Below are 22185 nucleotides of genomic sequence, written 5' to 3' on the forward strand. Positions count from 1 at the left end.
AGCGAGACTATGCACCTTAGCGAGCGGGTCTGAATGAGCTCCTAAGATCCCTACACTCCAGCCTTAGCAACAAAAAACAGGCTCGATATTGGCTGAAACCTAAGCATAGAAACTAAGATTAACTCTTCACTGCCAAATCTAATGCTACCAAACTGATCTGCCTAGTGGTTTAAATTACATCCAGAATATCCTAATGTCCTCCGTATTAAAACTAGAATTTGTGTTTTAACTAACCAAACACGTTACACGAACACCCTAGACAAGTAGGCATCCATAAATTAACTACAATTTCCAAGCTGTGAGCACTGAAGCATCATGAGACAGCAGATGCTAGGTGGGGCAAGGGGGGGGGGGCTCTCCCAAACCACAGGGTATCAGGCCTTGCATCCCATGCTAGATTGGAGGAAATAGCATTATTACAGAAATGCACATTACACATACCTCTCAACAGTTGATGTTTGTGCACACCCAAGGCACGTGCCCGGAAATAGTGGCCTATTGACAAGGGGGCGTGACCTCACTGGAAATTCCGAACCGCGAGCCACGCCTTGTTTTCGTCATGATGGGGGCTTGCCCAGCGCAACGGGTGCTGCTGAACAGTAGGGATGGAATTCGGAAGCCCACCATCAAATGATGGCTGGGCTTCCACCAGCAAAACTTTAGATTCGAGGTAAGTAACTATCGCATCAACAGTACTCAATGGGAAAAACTATTCATTTGACTTGCGCATGCGCAAAAGACCTTGTTTGCGCATGTGCAATAACATTTTACTGCAGCTGGCAGGGGACAGGACTGGGGGCGAGACGGAAAGGGACTGGAGGTGGGGTCTGGAGTAGCTCTAATGACAAGATTCCCGATGCTGAGAGCTGCAGGCAGGGACAGCGCAGCTCTCAGCATTATAAAAAAAACAAAAGACAACCATCACAAGGCCATCGAATCATTACCATTGAATGGCGGCAAACATCGAAATGCCCCCATTGAATGGTAAAAACACTACCATCACAACAAAAACATTGATGGTCGGCAAATATCGACCATCGATGTCCATCCCTACTTCACAGTCCTCCAGCCAGAAATATGTATGTGGATCACTCATTCACTGCTGCAGCTCAACTATGCAGAGCAGCGGTGTGAGGGTGTCCTCTCCAACTTCCCCCCGCTCGTGAGACACTGCAGACCGCGGGTTACATAGCGGGACAGGGCCTGTAAAACGGGACTGTCCCGCTGAAATCGGGACAGTTGGGAGGTATGCATTATACGTGGATTTCTTCAAGTTGTGGGAAGCAGCCATTATGCCTGAATGCCGATTACATTTGCATAATTTTCAAAATATGACTATTCTGTACCAATTACTTTATGTAGTATTTTCAGAATTAATAGTTTCAAAAAGTGAAAAAGGTTAAAAAAAATAAGATTTTTTTCCCTTTAGATCCAGTACTTCATGCAGAGGCACCTGTCCCTGAAGACACTACTTATCGACAGTTACAGCGAAGTGTTGTTGTAAGTCCCTCATTTGTTGCTACGGTTTAATTATTCAGCAATGGTGAAACCTAAACAACACACAAGATAGTAAGACTTTAGAATTGTGCTGGATCATCCTCATTGACAAACTAGGCATTCTGTATTATGGGCCTGATTCAGTATGGATCGCAGTTGCTAATACGCATGCAATCGGACGATTCGTGCGTACGGCGCATGTGTATGCATCGCAGTGCGCGAACTGGCCACTGCAATCGGTACTGCGATCACAGTGACTATGCAGACTCACGGCAGATTGACAGGAAGTGGCGTTTGTGGGTGGTGACGAGGAGGTCGGCGAAACGCTGACATGCTAGTGTGTTTGAACACATTGCAGGGGCGTGCATAAATTAACCACTGCGATGCCATACGCAGCTTGAGGGCTCATAGCGTGCGCTGACGTTAGCAATTTCTGAGTAAGGTCTGACCTTGTGCAAGTGTGAGGCTGAGATTGTACTCGATTGTACCGATGGTTTTGCAGTCTTACTAAACATTACGGATGTGTATAGGGTAAAGTGGGCACCCCTATGTAGTGCTGCGACGACATAGCGATCGCAGTGGATTGGCATTTGATCGCAGTGAGACTGCGTGCGTAAGTGCTACTGCAATCGCAGTTGCGATCCTTACTGAATCAGGCCCTATGTGCTGAAAGCTGGACCAGTGGCTCAATGCAAGATTTTAATATAAAAGTACGACCTTGCGCTCCAAGATAAGCGATATCCTGTTTTGGGGAGCTTCTCCAAGGGTGTAGATGTCCCTTCTCTTAAATGGTTTGTTAAAAATGGTAGGATCAGAGCACTGCACCCTATACAGTGGTTAAATATATTGTATTAATATAATGAACTGGTGTCTCCTAATAAAATTATAGAGACATAAATACAAATAACTGAACGGTACACTCTGATGAAATAATGGGGTAGATGTACGAAACCCAGAAGTGGTAACAGCGCACGTTATGTGCGCTGTTACCGCTTCTCCCCGATGTATGATCAGGGGTCTGGGCGGTAAATGACAGGGGCGCTATGCGCCCCTGTCATTATTGGCGCTGCTATCTACAAGATAGCAGTGCTGATAGCCTGGGCTATGTACGAACGGAAAGATCGTCTGACCGTTCGGCCGGCTGTAGCTGTCGTTATCGACAGCTACAGCCTGGCGCTGCCCTATCTCCACAGCAGGGACAGCGCTGTCCCTGCTGCGGCGGCTACCAGCTCCCGGGCTCCACGCGGGGATCTCGCGATACTTGCGAGATCCCGTGCATGCTCAGTGGAGTCGGCCGGGAAGAAACACAGCGCATCAGCACTAGGCTGATACGCTGCTGTCTCTAGCGGGTAGCGCCGGAGGGGGGAGTTAACGCTCCCCCTCTCCGGCTGATGAGATGTTTATACATCTCATCGGTAGTGCTTCCTGCTTCGCCTCGGTAAAGAGGCGAAGCGCGAAGCGTTATAGCGGCACGTTAAGTGCCGCTATAATACATCTACCCCAATGTTCATTTACTGAATACAGATAACAATAATAATAGAGCACTGGATGCATGCAATGGATCTATGCAGTGTCAGATGTAACATTGCTGTGTCACAAGTGAGGTTAAATGAACTCCTTGAAAAAGCCGAAAGCCAAAACGCGTTGGAGATCTACACCACACGACAATTATCAGGCAAAGTAATAATATCTGTTGCAGTATCCACACAGACGCTAATTCCAGTGACTTGGATGACACTCGGCCTCGACCGGATTGAACATCGAGGACGGCACTGAAAAAGAGAAGTTAGCCAGCATATCATTAGGAGACACCAGATTATATTAATACAATACATTTAACCACTGTATAGGGTGCAGCGCTCCGATCCTAACAGTACAAGATTTTGCCTTAATCCACTAGTACAGCATTCACTGTGTAGTCAGCCCCCTATGATCTTTGCCAACTTGCCAAGGACTTCATATGCTTAATGGATAGCCATATGGCACAGCCCAGATGCCAGGCACATTGCACATATCACACTGCTATTTTCTTGGCTATTTCGATTATACAGCTTACAGAATATATCACTGCTGTACTTTCCCGCCCCAAGAGCCAACACAGAAAAAATTGTGGAAGGGAGGGAATCAAACAGCAAAAGAGGCAGATCCTTGCCCAACACAGAACTAAGGGCCTGAGTTTTCCATTGAACCATATTAGATTTCTCTTTCCCTCCCCCATCCCACCTCTCTAGTCGCTGTTTTCTGGGCATGTGCAGAACCAATATGCGCATTTTTTATGTTACACAAATGTGTCAGCCTTATGTGGCAGCCTTATGAGGTGTCTCTTTTTGTTTCCAGTTTTTGTCAGGCTCTATTCCTCCTGATCGCCACTTTCCTGTACTTTATCGGAAGACATGAATATGTGGGCTGTATGGTCATTTGCTTAGCGATGAGCTGGGTCAATGTGTTGTACTTCACCCGGGGCTTTCAGCAAATGGGGATTTATGCTGTGATGATTGAGAAGGTCAGTAACAAAAATGTATTTGTGTTTGTTCAATTTCATGTACATTGTTAACATTGAGTTATACATATTTTCTACAGGTTAAAGACAATATAACGTCCACCTTGCAAATCTATCATTGCTTTGCCTTCACTTTTACTAACATAAGTGGAGACAATTTATGATAATTCTCTTCACAACCTAAAATATTATCAAATGACCTAGATTGTCCCAGTTTGTGTATGTGGAAACTGGTCCAAACATGTTAGAATCATACATGTGTATCAGAGAGGGGGTGGGGGGATGTGGGAGCAGGGGCACAAAGAGAGAGAGGAAGTGTAAAGAAACTGGCGCCCACAGCCTAGGAAGCTGGGTCTTGGTCAGGCATCTTTGTAGTCTGGGATGTGTGCTGCCTGTAACATTATAGAGGCAAGGCATGGTCATTTACATAGACTGTACTGCTTAGTGGGCACTTGAACGTCCCAGATTTTGCTTCCGGGCGCCAGGGATGAAGTTCCGAGGCTGGTTGGGCGGCTAGGTAGTAAATCATTGGAAGGCATGGGCACTGGTAATTTGTTCCCATACTCCCTCCCTCAGCACTCATGGCTATCAGCTTTTATTTATATCAAACAAAACCCATTATTTTCTGCAATTAAAACCAAACTAAAAGTTTGGATTGTGTTACTTCTCAGCTTGCTCAGGGGGATCTATATATTTATGTGGTTTATCTCCATAACGTTTTCATGCCTGTCCTGTGTTTCAGGGAGAGATGTATCAAAGCTTGAAGAGAGATAAAGTGGAGAGAGAAAAAGTACCAACCAATCAGCTCCTGTAATTTTTCAAACACAGCCTGTAAAATGACAGATGCTGATTGGTTAGTACTTTATCTTTATCCACTTTATATCTCTACAAGGCTTGATACATCTCCCCCCATATCTTATTTTAACAAATAAAATAAAACAATAACCTCCTTACATTTGCATGACTCCTATTTTGTTACTTAATTGGTACATTTAATATGCTTATAAAGGAAGAAGCAGCTTAAATTTTGTCAAATATGTATATGTACAACCTAGGCTACTAATTGGTATACGTATTGTTATGGCTAACACCAGGCCCTGAGTACACAAAACTGAATTGGCTGTGGCAGGATCATCACTAGGTGTTTGAAGGCCCCATAGCAAAAGTTTGTAATGGCCCTGTCACGGTTCTAGTAATCTGTAGATCTGGCACGGGGCCAAGGGTATTAACTGAGGAGTGCAGGAAACGGGGAGGCTTCAAGATACCACGACTCATAAGTAATACAGGCACTGGCGGACTAGAGACACTAGGTATCACGGACCGGAGAAATGCAAAGATACTAGAATTGGAACAGGAACCCAAGCTACTGGGCAGCCTCTCACCTAATGTTCTAAGGACTAATCAGCCCAGAGAACTACTCCAGTGACAAGAAGAACCTGAACTCAAAACAGTATAGTACTGAATGTCTGGACCTGGGAACCAAGCCAGGAATTGGAGTCTTATGTAACCAGGGAAGAACTAATGCAGCTATATCCCTAGTACAGCTCTGATGCAAGACCTGCACCATAATCCGGAAGGGGATCTTAGAATAGAGAGACACTTCAGGCACACACAGTACTGAACACCTTGATGCTAAAAGACTGTGACCCGATCATGCCCTCCAGACCTGGAACCCCAATGCTGACTATTAGCCCAAGACAAGAGCACACAGTACAGGATAAACAAAATAGTCAACCTACATTATGCAGTGACCCACTATAGCCACAGAGTGTAGTGATACTTGCAACACAGTCCAGATGATGCCCGCACAATGGAGAGTGGAATCCAGGCAGGTGATGAGATGTGTGGCAACAGCAGGTGGTATGCACTGCAGGTACACTGGCAGAACTGGAGCTGGGATTGGAAGCGGTCTGTGTGCAGCGTGGGAGCCGCAGCGCTGATAGATGGTAGACAGCAGTAGATGGAATGCAGACAACAATGATCAGTCTTTGTGCGGTGTGGGAGCCGCGGCGCTGAGAGATGATACACAGCGGTAGATGGAATGCAGACCAAGTGGTCTGTGTGCGGCGTGGAAACTGCAGCGCTGAGATGGTATACAGCAGCGATAGTAAACAGTCCCGGTGGTTATCTGTATGCGGCATGGAAGCTGCAGCGCTGAGAGGCAAACAGTGATGGCACAAGTGGGTAATGGTTGAGTTTCAGCAAGGAGAGTATCCACAGGAAAAAGCTCTGGAAACACAGGAGACACTGAGCCTGGAACGATCCTCAGGAAGGTACACAGTTGTTCAGGCAATGAGTCTTTCCTAGGCCTGGAAGTATATAGGGAGTGGTAGCGGTAGCAGGTACAGGTAATTGGTCAGGCTGACTGGGTGAGCAGCCAGGTGAGCGATAATCACTGGGATAGTCTGTTGGAGGTTTTAGACAGAGCAATGAATGCATGTTTAACCCTGTATGGGTGGTTAAGACCACCCAGTGGTGAAAAATGTATATTACACATGTAACTTTGACAAGGAAGATGTACTCCCCCCTCATCTCTGGGCCCCATAGCAGCTGCACCCCTTGCATCTATTATAGTTACACCCATGGGCTGTGGCACCTCAAAAGTTCAAATGACAATTTTGTGTTTTGAAACTAAGCAGATTCACAGAATAAACAGGGTTAAAAATGTTGTTAAGCATATTGATTACTCTTTTTAATTTTTCACTTTTTGAGCATAAATATTAATATATTCTAATGGTACAGCTTTTCTTAGATACTGAAAGTCCTACAATGCCATCTGCACATACTATATAACTCATTGCAGGGAGTCTATAGGATTTACTGGAGGAATTGCCTCAGCTTATCTAAAACACATATTTATTAGAGGTGAGCAGTTCAAACACACCTGAATTTTTGGGTTCCGAGTCGAATTGAGTCCTGGCTAGAATCTCTTTGGGGTTCCGAGTAGAACTGAGTCTCGGCTCGGATCACTTTGGAGTTCCGAGTAGCACTGAGCTCTGGCTCGGATGACTTTGGGGTTCTGAACAGAACTGAGTCCTGGTTCGGATCACTTCGGGGTCTCGAGCAGAACCGAGTCCTGGCTCGGATCACTTTGGGGTTTCGAGTAGAACGGAGTCTCGGATCGGATCACTTTGGAGTTCCGAGTAGAACTGAGTCCTGGCTCGGATGACTTTGGGGTTCTGAACAGAACTGAGTCCTGGCTCAAATCACATCGGGGTCTCGAGCAGAACTGAGTCCTGGCTTGGATCACTTTGAGGTTCCAAGTAGAACAGAGTCCCAACTCGAGTCTTCTCGCAAGTTTGAAACTCGGATCTAAAAACCGTATCTTGCGTGTTTTGGATTGCATGTAAGTCCCTCCCTCATGATTTCAGGTGTTGTCATGTGGTCAAAATCTACTGGAAATGACAGGAAATTAATGTTCTTGATGTTATTAATAATACTATAGGAACAAAGACAGGTCCAAGTTACCGGTACATGATTTTAGCAGTTTTCATAAATTTTTATAGAAATCCAAAACCGAACTAAAAACACTTGTGGGTGGTTTTGCCAAAACCAAAACACAATGATTTAAAACCAAAATACAGGGGTCTGCGCACATCTCTAATCTTTATGCACTTCTTCAAAGCTGCCTACCAAGCCGATTTGATAAAAGCATGAAATTGTGGTGGACTCTCCCTCTTTATGGGATGTAGACAGCATCTCAGCGCATACAATGTAAACGGACAGAATCCCAGCGCCGGAATCCCAGCATCAGTCAGAATCTTGAGTCCAAAATTCTGATGGCTGTGATCCTGACGGTGAGTATTAGGGTTAGGATTAAGGATAGGGGTAGGGTTAGGATTGTGGTAGGGGGCAGTTAGGGTTAGGCAGTGTGGAAGGGATGGGACGGTTAGGGCTGGGCTGCGGTTGGGGTGAGTTAGGGGGAGAGTTAGGGTTGCGGTAGGGGCCAGTTAGGGTTAGGCTGTGTGGGGGGGGGGGGGGGGCAGTTAGGGCTAGGTTGCTGAAAGGGAAGGTTAGATTTAGGCTGCAGTTGGGGTGAGTTAGTGTTGGGGGGTTAGGGGAAGGATTAGAATACTTAGCTGCATGCATTGGGCTTTCCACCATTGGGATTTAGTTGCCGGGATTCAGACCACCGGCATTATCATCGCCATTATCACGTTCCCAACCCCTCTTCACTAACATGATGATAGGAAACAAGTAACAGACATATATTTGATATGTGTCGTTTGTTCTAATGATGTATTAATCCAACATAAATTCAGAACTTACTTTACACCAATACAAATATACTAAATGGACCTTCACCCCACAACCGAAACTGGTAATACTTTATGAGTGTGAAATTTATTCGACATGAGTGCAATAACCTTAGATATCTTTGTTGGTAATACTAAGTCCTATGCAAGGATTTTATGCCATTCACAATTGTTTTTATACCCATTGGGCTCTGATAATGAAAAGGAAATCCTCAGACTCCCTTTCGATTTGCTACACTGCCCTAATGTATGATATATTAACATACATAATATGTACAGGCTGCATGGATAATTTGTGAATATTCATAATGTCTGGTAAGGTATTCACATAGGGTCATTATGTTTTATTCACTATGATTAGAGTGTATCATTTTTGCAATGGCACTGCCTCAGTGTCAACGAGTGTTACATATTGAATTTTATTGTGTTGAAATTGAAAATAAACACCTTAAAAAAAAGGCAGAGATTGCTCAGAGATTACTTTGTACATGTGAACAGGTGAATTACCAAAACACATTTTTGTATCAGGTCATGATGCACATATATATATATATATATATATATATATATATACATATATATATATTTTATTATTATTATTATTATTATTATTATTTTTAACCTGCAACTAATTAGTAGACTAGGCCAACCAATCTGTAGACAATCGCAACACACAAATAGGTGTGAAATGGGCCTCTGATTGAAACAATCAAACTTTAACTTGTTTGGTCTTTGCTTAGTTGATTGAGGTTACGGTTACATACCTGAGATCAAAGTGCTCTACATTGATGAGATGATTAAACAGGCAAAGAGGAAATATGCACTGTTAAGTATATGTGATTGTGTGTTTTACAGATGATCCTAAGAGATATGCTCCGATTCATGTTTGTCTACATTCTGTTCCTCATTGGATTTGCCGCAGGTATGGCTGATTGGCTCAGCAGATAGCGCTTTGTCTTTTTGAATATTGAAGCCTGGAAGCATCAGGTTACCTAAAATTGTCATTAAAATGAGATCTCAACAGTCTGACAAATGGAAAGTAGCAATGAAAGAAAAGTTGGCATCAGTATCGGTTCAGTTGTCAAGGGGTTTGTAGAATAAAATAACAATATGCTCTGCATTATCACCATAATCACTGAACTTAACGGGTAATTATAGGTCTTTATTTGTATTTTTGGGGTTTTTTTTAAATATTTTTGGGGGGCTTTAATAGTTCAGTAGCTGCATTACCATTTATAGCCAGCAGGTGTCAATGTACAAAACATATAATTCCAATAGATGATTGCTGAACAATGACTTCTAACTTATTGTAGAGTAAGCATAGTGTACACTGTATTAATAGCATGTATTAATTTAAGTCACATTTTGTAATATAGTTAATATACCTTGTCATCACCATTTTCTAATAAACAGTTTATTATTTTAAAATGTGTTTCCTTGTGTTAAACATTGTCCTGCAGCATTGGTGACCCTTATTGAGGATGGAGACAGTAAGAATGAAACCAGTACGTCCTTCACAAAGCGTTGCTGTAAAGCTGATCCTGCATCCTACAACAACTTGTACTACACTTCCCAAGAGCTGTTCAAGTTTGCCATTGGAATGGGAGACCTGGAGTTCACTGAGAACTACAAGTACAAGACCATATTTATCTTCCTACTCATTACATATGTCATACTCACCTATATCCTCCTACTTAACATGCTCATAGCTCTCATGGGAGAAACAGTGAACAAGATCGCTCAGGAGAGTAAAGGCATCTGGAAGCTGCAGGTAGTGTAGTTCTTGAAATTTAGAACCTTCTGCAAAAAACAAACAAACTTATTTTGTATCATTTACTTTTGACTATGTATATTACACGGACCATTATCACAGTGTCAGAGTTAACATTATATAAGGGAAATAATAACATAATTTTAAACACAGGGACAAAATGTGAGTCTATCCTGAGCCTGGATACAGTAAACTGCAGTGCTGTGCTGTGCAAAATCTGCTGGTCTATAGCAGGAACAAGGTTTGTGCATCTACAACAGAGCAGAATGGAGATCACTGGAATGACATGAATGGGTGGAGAAAGAACATTTTGTAGGGGTGTTCCTTGCTATATCGGGGAGGGGGTTACATAGTCATTAGCTTTTGAGTTGATAGTCCCATTACTTTTGGCCCCTTAAAAAGTGGGAGGCACATATAGAAACCATTGTAATTCCTACACCGTTCACCTGATTTGGATGTAATTACCCTCAAATTAAATCTGAAAGTCTGCAGTTAAAGCACATCTTGTTTGTTTCATTTCAAAGCCATTGAGGTGGTGAATAGAGGCCAAAATATGAAAATTCTGTCAATGTCCCAATATTTATGCACCCGACTGTGGGCCTGATTCAGAGCCGGATGCTCTGACCAGAGCGCTCGCTCTTAATCAGGGCCCTCCTCCATGAAAATGGAGCGTCCTTCTGGATGCTCATATAGCTGTGGGTGACCACCCACAGCTATACCGAGCATCCATGATGATGGTCGCGATGGTCTTTGACGAGTAGGGTCTCACTGCCGCAAGCCCAGGAGTGACTTTGGGTCTATCAGAGCCAAAGTCACTCCCACTGACATCATTACTGATGTCAGTGGGGCCGGACTCAGACGGTAGGCGTTCCCATGGGAACGCCTCTGTCTGGCCACCACGCCCCCGGCACGCCCACCAAAGGGGGCGTGCTGTCAGTCACCATCGACAGCACGCCCCCTTTGGTGCGAGACGCCGAGCGACGTATTTCTCGTCGCTCACCGGGTCTCGCGCACGACGGAGCTCTCTGCGTTGTGCGCATGCGCAGTCTAACAACATCGACCCGCTCGCGAGCAAAGTTTGCTCGCGAGCGGGTCTGAATGACCCCCTGTATTTCCAGGCGCACTCTGATAAGTGTAATAAATGCAGTATACATACCGATACCACATGTAATAAGGACACTGCAGAGTCTCATCTCATACTCATCACTCAGCAAACAATGGGCTGAATCACACGCATGTCCAAATGTGGGCGCATACGTCACGGGCTGTAGGCATTATTTACGCAATGCCGATATTTACGCAGATCAAACGATTGTTTGCATTGCGAATGCGTGTAAGCCACACTATGCATGCACAGCGATTGTTGCACAGAGGATTAATTCACAAAGTGACAGATAGTCAGCATTTGTGGGAGGTAACAGGGGGGGGATAGGCAAATGCAGATGTGTCTGACTATTTATACACCATTTCATTCCAAGGACCATACCATCTTGCACTACCTTTCATTTCTGTCACTGCTGTGTGGCAATGTTTCATAGATTTGCTTTAAACTGCGGTGTCTGTGCCGCTGCTCTGTCGCTTAGTAACCAGTCAGCTCACTGCAGCCTTTGGCCAATAATGGTGAAAACAGTTTTGTAAGCAGTGAGGTGTTCTAAATTGACTGTAAATGACTGGAAATGAATGTTATTGGGGTTAGTAATACTCTAGGAACAAAAAAAATTATGTGATTTTAGCTTTTTTTGGCAATTTCAAGGAAAAAATCCAAATCCAAAGCCAGTCACGGCAGGTTTGACAAATCCAAATCCAAAGCCGGATGACGAATCAGAGCCAAATCCAAATCCAGCAAAAATGGTCTGGCGCACATCCCTAGTTTCTATGCGCTCAATGGGCATTTCTGGGTGGCAACTTGGTAACACCAATGTGAGCACACACAATAGTACCATGAGGTGTCATAATTACTGTCTATTCTGACTTGTGTGTATGCATGTTGGACATTAAATTAAATTGCAACTCCTGCTCCTAGCATCATGTAGATGAAAGTGCTGATGATATTAATGATGGTTGTGCGATCATATACAGTAGATACATGGGACTCACAGTACAGACAGTCGCATTAGTATTTAGTACGCATTCCATTCACAGCTGGCATGCAGAATTGCATCTGCATTACGTGCAACTCAGGCCCAATATGGTCAACGTGAGCAGTATTTTAGCAAAAACATTTTTAAAAAAGTTTATTTGGAAAGAGAGCTTGTAAAGTGGTGGGAGGTGGACTCCACAAAGCAGGTAGAAGACGCTCATACTGTACTATACAATAAAAATGCATTATGAATGATGGTGGCAATAATTATTATTTAATGATGTGGGTACAATTTATAGTGCCAAAAAATAATAAGTGTTGTTTATAAATACATCTTAGTGTCTCCAATGAAAAATTTATTTTACCCCTTTAATATAATCAGCGCTTTTTAGTGGTGGTACTCAGGGGTGCGCAGTGGCGGCAGCTTTTCTTTTGAACTAATAATTAATTCTTATCACTAGTTCCAGAAACAGGAAGAAATCAGTGAAATCATTTCAGAAATGAATAAAATAAGCCTCTGTACACAAGTGTGGAAGCTGCTATAAATCTTTCATAGAAAAAAAGCACTGAATATAAGTAATAAATAATATTGAACTCTTAAAAAATGTAAAATTAATTTTGCCCCTAATATATTCATAAAATAATGTTGCACCCATAAGAGATGTATTAATGTTAGTTGCTTCCTTAATCAATACATAATGATTGCCATCATTATAAATCTATTGAGCCTCTGCATCTACTGCATATTTGCCGACATCCTGGCTGCCCCCTTCGGAGAAAGAGGGATGTGGCCGGGCACATGACAAGGCCTTTAAGGGCGAAGCTTGGGGAGTGGCCGCGCAATCATGTCATTTTGACCCCGTTACACAATGCCAAGATTTCCGGCATTGTGAAGCAGGGGGCGTGGTCATCAAGAAGCGATTCAGCGCAAATCACGTCAGCGTCAGAATTTGTGGCTGCATTGTGGGGGGGCACTTGAGGGGCTGGGGGGCTTGCCTACTATTCCGGGGGGATGGGAGCAGCACCCGATTTTCGGGAGGCTCCCGGCCAAATCGGGAGAGTAGGCATATATGATCTACTGATAGGTGAAGCTTATGGAACTATCTCACCTGCTGTATCCATCTCGCTATTTTTGGTGGTTTTAGTTCCAGCTTGATAAATTTGAAGGTTTCTATTCCTCACATGTTATAAAATGGGACAACGATGTGTTTAGTAGCATCTTCTAAACTGATGGTTCTCCAGCAGTTTGTCAGCCGCATGGATGTACACCAGGGAAGGAGTTTGCAGCTGCATTTGCATAAAGTCAAAGACTGGCGACCGTCATAAAAAAAACTGACAGACTCAGGATCAACCCAATAGTGTCATTGAATCAGTGTTATCTTCTCTGCAGCATTCCCACACTGAGCACTGGCCGATCACAGAAAGGGACGGCAGCCAGTGGCTTCTTACCTGTGAACCAGCCTGCTCCTGCTCCTCCATGTCACTGATAAGCTGGGATTGTGGTGCTGGTCTATTTCACACTTATTATGCTAAATTACCATGAGCACTGCAGTTATTTGTGTAAAGCTCTAATTTCACATTACTTAGATTTTCTAAGTATGTGGATTTGATGGAACCAGCAATCTACAGCAATCCCTACACATCAGTTGAACTCTTACTACAGAAGCTAAGTGACCAAGGAAATAATGGGAACTTGTGTTAACCATTGATGGTCGATTGGTTTTAAACCATCATACAGATGCTATTGTTGGTGAGCCATCAATGGTCTGTGTTTGGCACATGCTCAGTCAGTGCCTGGACATGCACAAAACGCATTTGTGATTCACAATCGTGCTCAGCCATCAATTTTATACCCTTGGTGGCTGCCCATCGATCATGATACCACTCACCATCAGTCTCAGACCATCCATGATTACTAAATAGTTCATTTTGACAGCTGCAGGTCTTTGCCCTCACACAGCCTTGGGATGGTCAATAACTTTAATTAAGCTCTGTAGTCACCACCAGCATAGATTTAATTAGGTCTCCATTTTATTCCCTGGCTGCCAGCTCAGTGCCGTCCACCAAAAATCCTGCGCACTAGGCTGCAGCCTAATCAGTCTAATGGCTTATCAGGCACTGAACTGCAAGTCCTTTAATTATAACTTAGGTGCAGCTGAGACTTCTAACAATAAAATATTTATCTTAATTTTTAGTAACACCCAAAAATGTGATAACTTTGGTTGGGGCACCAATTTGTCCGAAATCCCTACAGCCGGAATCCCGAATGTGAGCATAGCGGGACGGGTTAGCTGCGGGGAGGGATAGGCTGCAGACAGGGGGGTTAGGTTTAGGCACCTTTGGGTGGGGGAGGGATAGGGTTAGGCACTAAAGGGGGAGGCTTAGGTATAGGCACCAAGGGTGGAGAGATAGGTATAGGCACTAACGGGGAAGGGTATGGGTGCTGGGAGGAGAGTTAGGGCTAGGATGCAGGAAGAGAGGGTTAGGGACGGATTAGGGGGTGAAGGAGGGAGGGTTACTAAACTTACTAAGCCCCTGTCATGAATCTCAGCATTGGGATGCCACTGTTGGTCTTCCATACTCAACCTGTCAAATTTCACTAACTTACATCAATTACTTTAAAAGTTATAAGAAAAACTTTGGGGCCAATAGCGAGTGAAACACCCTGAGCTCTGACAAGAACACCTTAAGCAGTAGCCATCTTACTTACTTTACCTCAGTGTCTCAAATTGAGGTGTGTTTTCTTGGACTGCTTAGATGGTCTTGTCCCTGCTGTAGCTTTGCTCTTAGAAGTTCTCCTTGTAAGGTGTGAGCATCATCCTCCTCCTCTGACAGCTCTGCCTCCTATTCAGTTAGCTACAAATACTGTATGTTCCATGAGGGAGTGTGTGAATGTAGAAGCCACCTGCCCCAGTAACCAGCTGACTCGTTCCTTCTTATCCTCTGTAAAGTATAAAAAAACTGCTGCTTAAAATTACAACTTTCCTCAGTTATTTCTATGCACATTTCCTACCTAAATGGATGCATCGAATTCGTACTCTAGTAAGTAGCTAGTAACAGCTGCAGGACCTGCTATCCTTGCGGACAGTGAACACTACATTAAAATATTCCATTGTGATTTTGGCCCTCATTCAGAGCCGTACGCTCTGAGCAGAGCGCACGCTCTGAATGAGGGCTGGCCTCCATGAGAATGGAGTGTCCTCCTGGACGCTCGTATAGCTGTGGGTCACCACCCACAGGCTATACGAGCGTGCAGTTTGATGGCCGCGATGGTCGTGACCATCGCGACCATCGAAACTGCGAGCCGGAGCCTGCGGTTGAGGTTTTCAACCGCAAGCTCCGGAGTGATTTTGGCTCTATCAGAGCCAAAATCACTCCCACTGACATCACTAGTGATGTCAGTGGGCCGGCTTCTGACGGGAGGCGTTCCCGTGGGAACGCCCCCGTCAGGGAGGCACGCCCCCGGCACGCCTACCAAAGGGGGCGTGCTGTCAATCAACATCGACAGCACGCCCCCTTTGATCAGACACAACGAGCTAGGACTTTCCTTCGCTCGTCGCGTCTGGCGCATGCGCACGACGGAGCTCCCTCCGTCGTGCGCATGCTCAGTCCAGAACATCGACCCACTTGCGAGCGGACAGCTGCTCGCGAGTGGGTCTGAATCAGGCCCTTTGTTCCTAACCATTTCAGCAACTCTTCCATATATAAGTCTGAGGGCTCCATGAGTATGTTTGTTGGGTAAGTAATAATACTTATCCTTTAAGAATACAATTTTTTTTTCCAGAGAGCAATTACAATTCTGGATATAGAAAAAAGTTTTTTGAACTACTTCACAAATAAGCATCGGTCTGCAAAATCTGTCCTGGTGGGATTGACACCTGATGGCAAAGAAGATTACAGGTGGTGCTTCAGGTAATACTTTCTGTGTCATATATTGTAATCTATGCTGATTTTATAAGAACGTTGTGTCCAGTTGTTCCATGTTGGCACAAAAACAACTAAACTGATTTTCATGCAAACTGTGTGGAAACTCCTAGAAATAACCTGCACTTGGTTTCATCTCAATCTATCTAGGTAAAGCTGAGTAAATACAAAAACAAAATGTATTGACATTATCAATGCGAGAGATAGGTGTGACACCATGTGCGTGGTCGGTAAGGGGTGGGGTAGTGGTGCTTTGAGCCCGCGTTCACTTGATTAGGATAAGCTACATAGCAGTCTGTGCATAGGGCACACAGTGACATTGGTGTGAGTGGTGGGTGAATAGGATAAGCTACATAGCAGTCTGTGCATAGGGCACACGGTGACATCGGTGTGAGTGGTGGGTGATTAGGATAAGCTACATGGCAGTCTGTGCATAGGGCACGCAGTGACACTGGGGTGAGTGGTGGGTGAATAGGATAAGCTACATAACAGTCTGTGCATAGGGCACACAGTGACATTGGTGTGAGTGGTGGGTGAATAGGATAAGCTACATAGCAGTCTGTGCACAGGGCACACAGTGACATTGGTGTGAGTGGTGGGTGAAGGTGCTCCTGCCACCAGTCAGTATAGCGCTGCTGGTCACATAGGTCACTCCTGCCATAGGACCCCTATGCAAAGCAATACAACTAGACATCTCAAATGAAAAACATGCTGGCAGAAGTGATTTCATAGTTGGTGAAGCGGCGGGCAACAGCTAGTATATATATGAATCAGCTTAAATTTACATAATGGACATTCAAGTGACAAAAATGTAAAACTGCAAAGCACAGTATGGCAGATGTCTATCCCTTCACCCTTGTGGATGAATCCACTAATCGGCAGTCTGTAAAGAGCATTTCTCTACCATACAGAATTGTTAGCAAATCTCACACATCCTGGGTTTATACTGTAGCAGAGAAGAGAAGCACCACCATCTAGCAATGTTGGTTTTCCCAGAGCCAGACATCATGCTGGACAGATTTAGTTAGGCATAAATACGCTATTTACTTCTGATTCATTATGTGACTGTCTGTAATACAGATTTTTATGTACAGCATAATAACGGCAGCATTTACGCTTTAAAACAGCAAAAACATTTTCTCTGCAGAGTTGATGAGGTGAACTGGACCAAATGGAATACAAACTTAGGGATAATCAATGAAGACCCAGGAAATTCTGGGCTAATGAAAAGTCCTCTAAGCGCTTCATTCCGGATAGCCAGAGGTAAGGAGTGCGATGACTGTGCAGTGATTAATTACCTCAACATGAACATCATGAAGCTTCCTGAAGGAATGCAGAACAGGAAGTGTACGAGTCTCATATGTCCTACTATTTGGAAAACACCAAGTTCTTAAGATTTGTTATTGGAACTGGTTGTCCCTGACAAGATCCCTTATTTAATATTGTCCATTTGCATAGAACTGTATTTTTTTTTGATTGTAGATACATAGCCGTGAAAGAGGAGATTGATAAAATGATTCAGCTAGATGGAATTGAGGATTCCTCACATGGTCTAACATGGTCTAGCTGACTAGTACTGGTTTCAAAACCAAATGGTTCCATACATTTTACCAACTACTTTAGATGCTTGAATAGTGTTTCACATTTTGACACGTTTGTCACATTATGCCTAGGATGGACAAACTAGCTGAGAACCTCGCCAACAGCAAATAATGAACCACATTACATTTAACAAAGGGATTGGCTAAGAGCTACATTCACTTAGGGCCTGAATCAGAGGTGACGATAATGCAGCTGCGACGGCATCTTTTTTCGTAGCATGACTGCGCCTTTATGCTAATACTGCAGCGCAGACAAAGGAATTCATACAGAGATGGCCATTGGCTGCGGCACTTATCCACCACTTTCTGTATTAGGACACACCATCGGCCGCACATCGGTCGCACCAACAAATAATTCACCAGCCCTATGGAGGCGCGGGATGTCTGTCTGAACATTGCCGCCGATTTCAGTGCAACTACGGATAAAGCCGCAGTGGCCTCGACACACCCGCATCTGGCTAGCCAGTAGCCACCCCCTGAAATTGCCTCTCTCTGCGACTACGTTAGTTTCTGTGTCCCCAGCAGTAACCATCAGGAAACATGCGTTGTGTGACTCAGATGCCTGCGCAGGCTGAAATGAAAACAGCCGATGCTACAAAGCGTATACGTCTGAATCAGGCCCTAAGTGACATGAGGCATTTGTTACATATCAGAGTCTTATTAATCAATACAGTCCAAATTGCAGCAGAAAGTCTGATATTTATTTTGCCGGTTATTGCTGCAAGATAGCAAAAACTGTGGAACTAAAATATAGAGATGAGCGGTTCGGATCTGACTAGATTATTACAGCACTTTATTGCAAGTTGGGATCTGAAATCGAGGCAGAATGTCATATTTCATGGACATTTTGGATCTCTTCTGTGGTGGAAAGATGACGTTTTCAGATCCACTGATGTGAAAAAAAAATAAACCTTGAAAAACTTTTATTAGTTAAAACAATGTTCTGTTGAATAAAAAAAAGAATCTGTCATTGGTGATAACGTAGCAGGACACGTGCCTCCACAATACTTGTTAAATAGGCTTCTCCATGCAAAGGCACAGACAGAGCTCTAGTGAACCTGCTGGGCCCCAGTAATTTTTGGGGCATGGCCTAGTGTCATTAGGCGTTGCTATGCCACCTTAATAAAAAAAAATTGCGTGCTCCACAGGGGGGTGCCATGTGCCCCTCAGCCAGGGGCATATCCAGGAGGGGCGCGATCAGCGTGAACGTTCCTCCTTCTATTCCCCCGCACAGCCAAAGGAGACTGCTGCAGCAGCCTCCCTGGACCCACCACAGCCCAGCACACAACGTGTGCTGGGCTGAGGAGACAGTAACACTGCCGATGACAGGTAAGGGCCGGGTAATTAGAACCCATTCTCCCCCTCACTGCGCCCATGGGCACAATGAAGTTTTTGATGGTGAATGGCAGCAAATCTTACCTTAACCCTTCAATGTATAGAATTAAATTTTTTCACCATTTGATTAATGTGATCAGTCTTCTGACTCCTGCAAGACCTCAAAATGCTAAATCTGAGGGACATCATGAACGTCATAAATCAGCAGAGAAAATATTTACATGCTCAAGTCAATTAACTTGTACTCAAAAAATGAATCATGATTGATAGAAACAAATGAATCAGTTTCTGTATATTCCTCTTGTCAGCACTAGATGGCTCCTAGAACAACACAGTCTAAACATAGAGGATCTCACCTGAGTTTCTATTTCAGTTACTGGCAATAACACAACAAGGGGAAGAGAGCGGAGCTGTGAACAATTTGCTTGAGGTGCTTATGCACATGTCCAAATATAGAATATAATAAAAGTATAATTTTATATTCTATAGTTGAACATGTGACTGCTCCCTTTTCTATACTTACTCCCTCTATGTGGATTGGGGTAACAATCTCAGGACTCTGTGCCCCAAATATCTTGTGTAAGTAACTGTTGGAGTAAATGCTACATTTTTAAAATGCAACATTAAAGATAGATTTGTACTGATGGTAACTAGCACATACCTACTGAGGTATAGCTACTGTCTTACACAAAGTCACCTTAGTGTATGAGGTAACAGGATCTCAGAGATATCGTTTGTCCGATATTGCAGCTGCAAAAATGTAACCTAATACCCCATCACCTTTGCCTATGCAGAAGAGCAGAGTGGGGCCATCATTGGTAGATTGTCCATTATCATCTCCAGGCCTGATTGCACCTACTGCAACTGTGGTTGTTCCATCATGTCTCATAAATTCAGTCTCTACAGTGCATTCTTCATTATAATAGTAAACATTTTGCTAATACTGGAATGATGGCATCTCTAAATACAGTCAGATTATTAATATAGAACCATTCCCTGTCTTACTTAACTGAAAGTGCTCATGAATATAGTTCCAGCCCACAAGATGTCTTATCATTGGCTGTACATGTACATTTTATGCAATATGTACACTATTATAATGAATGGGGGTTGACACACATATATGAGAATAAAAATCATAAATACATGAACTAATTCTCTGATTACTGTTTTAGCAAAAACATGGAAGACATTAGTACCGCAGATCAGGGAATTCAGCATCAAAGGGAAAAGAGTCAAAGAGCCTGGTGAGGACGGGGCTCAGCTACAACCTATATCGGAGAGCGTAACGGAGACCAATGAAGACGAGACTGCAAAGGCGGTGTAACTCATATATACTAGTTCTGTTGTGTGTTACATTCTATACAATATTATGTGTTCTTTCATATGGTTTCTTTGTATACAGTCAGTGTGCAGAGGAAGTACATTGCTAGAGTACTGGCAACATACTCAGATATTGTAGACATAGTAGAGCAGGGTCTGAAAGTGAATAGAAATATTGGCTGATTTTTATAAAATGTTCTTATTTGGGTAAAGGTGAGATTTTATGAACAATATGCCCGATTACATCGCATCGGAACAACATATCGTTCAAAATCATCTAGTGTGTATGCTATATATTGTCTGGTGAACGCTCCTGTGGGGTCGTAAGCCGCATTGTCAGGTCGGCCCTACATGCAGGCCAGTCTGATAATGCGACTGATGACCCCATGCAGTGGGATGCGGCAAGGGCCAACATATCGGGCAGTCGCACAACGGATCATCTAGTGTGTGCAGGAGGCCCGATATGTCAGCCCGTCAGCGTTGTGGGTCACATCACTGGCTAAGTGTGTACCCACTACCCAGCATTAGGCACACTTCTTGTATATGGAAAGCTACATATAGCACAAGAGCGTTATTATACAGTATCGGTTGAAATGTTTTAGAAATAAAATAACTATAGCTGTATTAGTACCATTGTAATACTGAAATAAATAAAATATGATTCTGACATGTTTTGAATTCATATGAATATGACTTATTCAGGTAACTTGAATTTATACATCTCACAGGAGTTCATTTAAATGTTTATCATAGATACTTAATTTACTGCTATGTTACCATAAAAATCCAAAGAACAAACAGACACATCGGGCCTGATTCAGACCCACTCGCGAGCGACTGTCCGCTCGCAAGTGGGTCGATGTTATGCACTGAGCATGCGCACGACGGAGGGAGCTCCGTCGTGCGCATGCGCCAGACGCGACGAGCGAAGGAAAGTCCTTCGCTCGTTGTGTCTGATCAAAGGGGGCATGCTGTCGATGTTGATTGACAGCACGCCCCCTTTGGTGGGCGTGCCGGGGGCGTGCCTCCCTGACGGGGGCGTTCCCACGGGAACGCCTCCCGTCAGAAGCCGGCCCACTGACATCACTAGTGATGTCAGTGGGAGTGATTTTGGCTCTGATAGAGCCAAAATCACTCCGGAGCTTGCGGTTGAAAACCTCAACCGCAGGCTCCGGCTCGCAGTTTCGATGGTCACGACCATCGCGGCCATCACAATGCACGCTCGTATAGGCTGTGGGTGGTGACCCACAGCTATACGATCGTCCAGGAGGACGCTCCATTTTCATGGAGGGCAGCCCTCATTCAGAGCATGCGCTCTGCTCAGAGCGTACGGCTCTGAATGAGGGCCATAGGCCCAAATGTAATAACCAGCAATGTGTGGGCACTGACGAAAGTACTTGTAGCCTCTAGATTTAAAATGGCAATTAGTTTTAAGGCAAAACCAGGGTAGTCATGGGCCATTACATCTGCAGACACTGACGGTTTTTATAACTGCCAGGTGGTGTATCAAAGTCAAAATTGTTGTAAAATCTCTGCCATCACAATTTTTTCAGCGTTCTCAATACAAATCATGATATGTAATAAGCTCCAAGTTCAATAATATCTGGCAAACACAGGAAAAGTAACAATAAAAATATCACCAACAATAGAGGCACTTCTGGCCAGCTAGAAGCATGCAGTATGGGGAGGCAGCCAGGGAGCCAACGGTCGAAATGCCGACTGCCAGCTTCTCTACTGTCAAATCCCAGCAGGGGTCTAATGATAGGGGTTGAAATCCCGATGCCTATCATTATCCCCACGCCAGGAGCCCGACGCCCGGCATACCGAACAAAGGTAAGCGGGCGCGGACAGCCGTGGGGGGGAAGGTTAGACAAGGGGCTCCCGTGGGGAACTTAGGG

At 44.1% G+C, this 22185-nt stretch overlaps 1 protein-coding gene across 1 annotated transcript in view; it reads left to right on the top strand.

Annotated features, from left to right (window-relative positions):
* TRPV1 (transient receptor potential cation channel subfamily V member 1) overlaps positions 1-20929 on the top strand; it is a 76881-nt gene extending 55952 nt beyond the window's left edge. The window contains exons 10-16 of the mRNA XM_088453675.1: positions 1430-1500; positions 3835-4000; positions 9109-9175; positions 9714-10024; positions 15889-16016; positions 17176-17291; positions 20140-20929. Coding sequence (XP_088309801.1) covers positions 1430-1500; positions 3835-4000; positions 9109-9175; positions 9714-10024; positions 15889-16016; positions 17176-17291; positions 20140-20291 — 1011 coding nt within the window. The 3' untranslated portion in view covers positions 20292-20929. The remainder of the gene's footprint in view (positions 1-1429; positions 1501-3834; positions 4001-9108; positions 9176-9713; positions 10025-15888; positions 16017-17175; positions 17292-20139) is intronic.
* The last annotated feature ends 1256 nt before the right edge of the window (positions 20930-22185 follow it).

Source organism: Taudactylus pleione, unplaced genomic scaffold (genome assembly GCF_031769625.1).
Source record: "Taudactylus pleione unplaced genomic scaffold, aTauple2 ptg000585l, whole genome shotgun sequence".
NCBI classification, from domain to species: domain Eukaryota; kingdom Metazoa; phylum Chordata; class Amphibia; order Anura; family Myobatrachidae; genus Taudactylus; species Taudactylus pleione.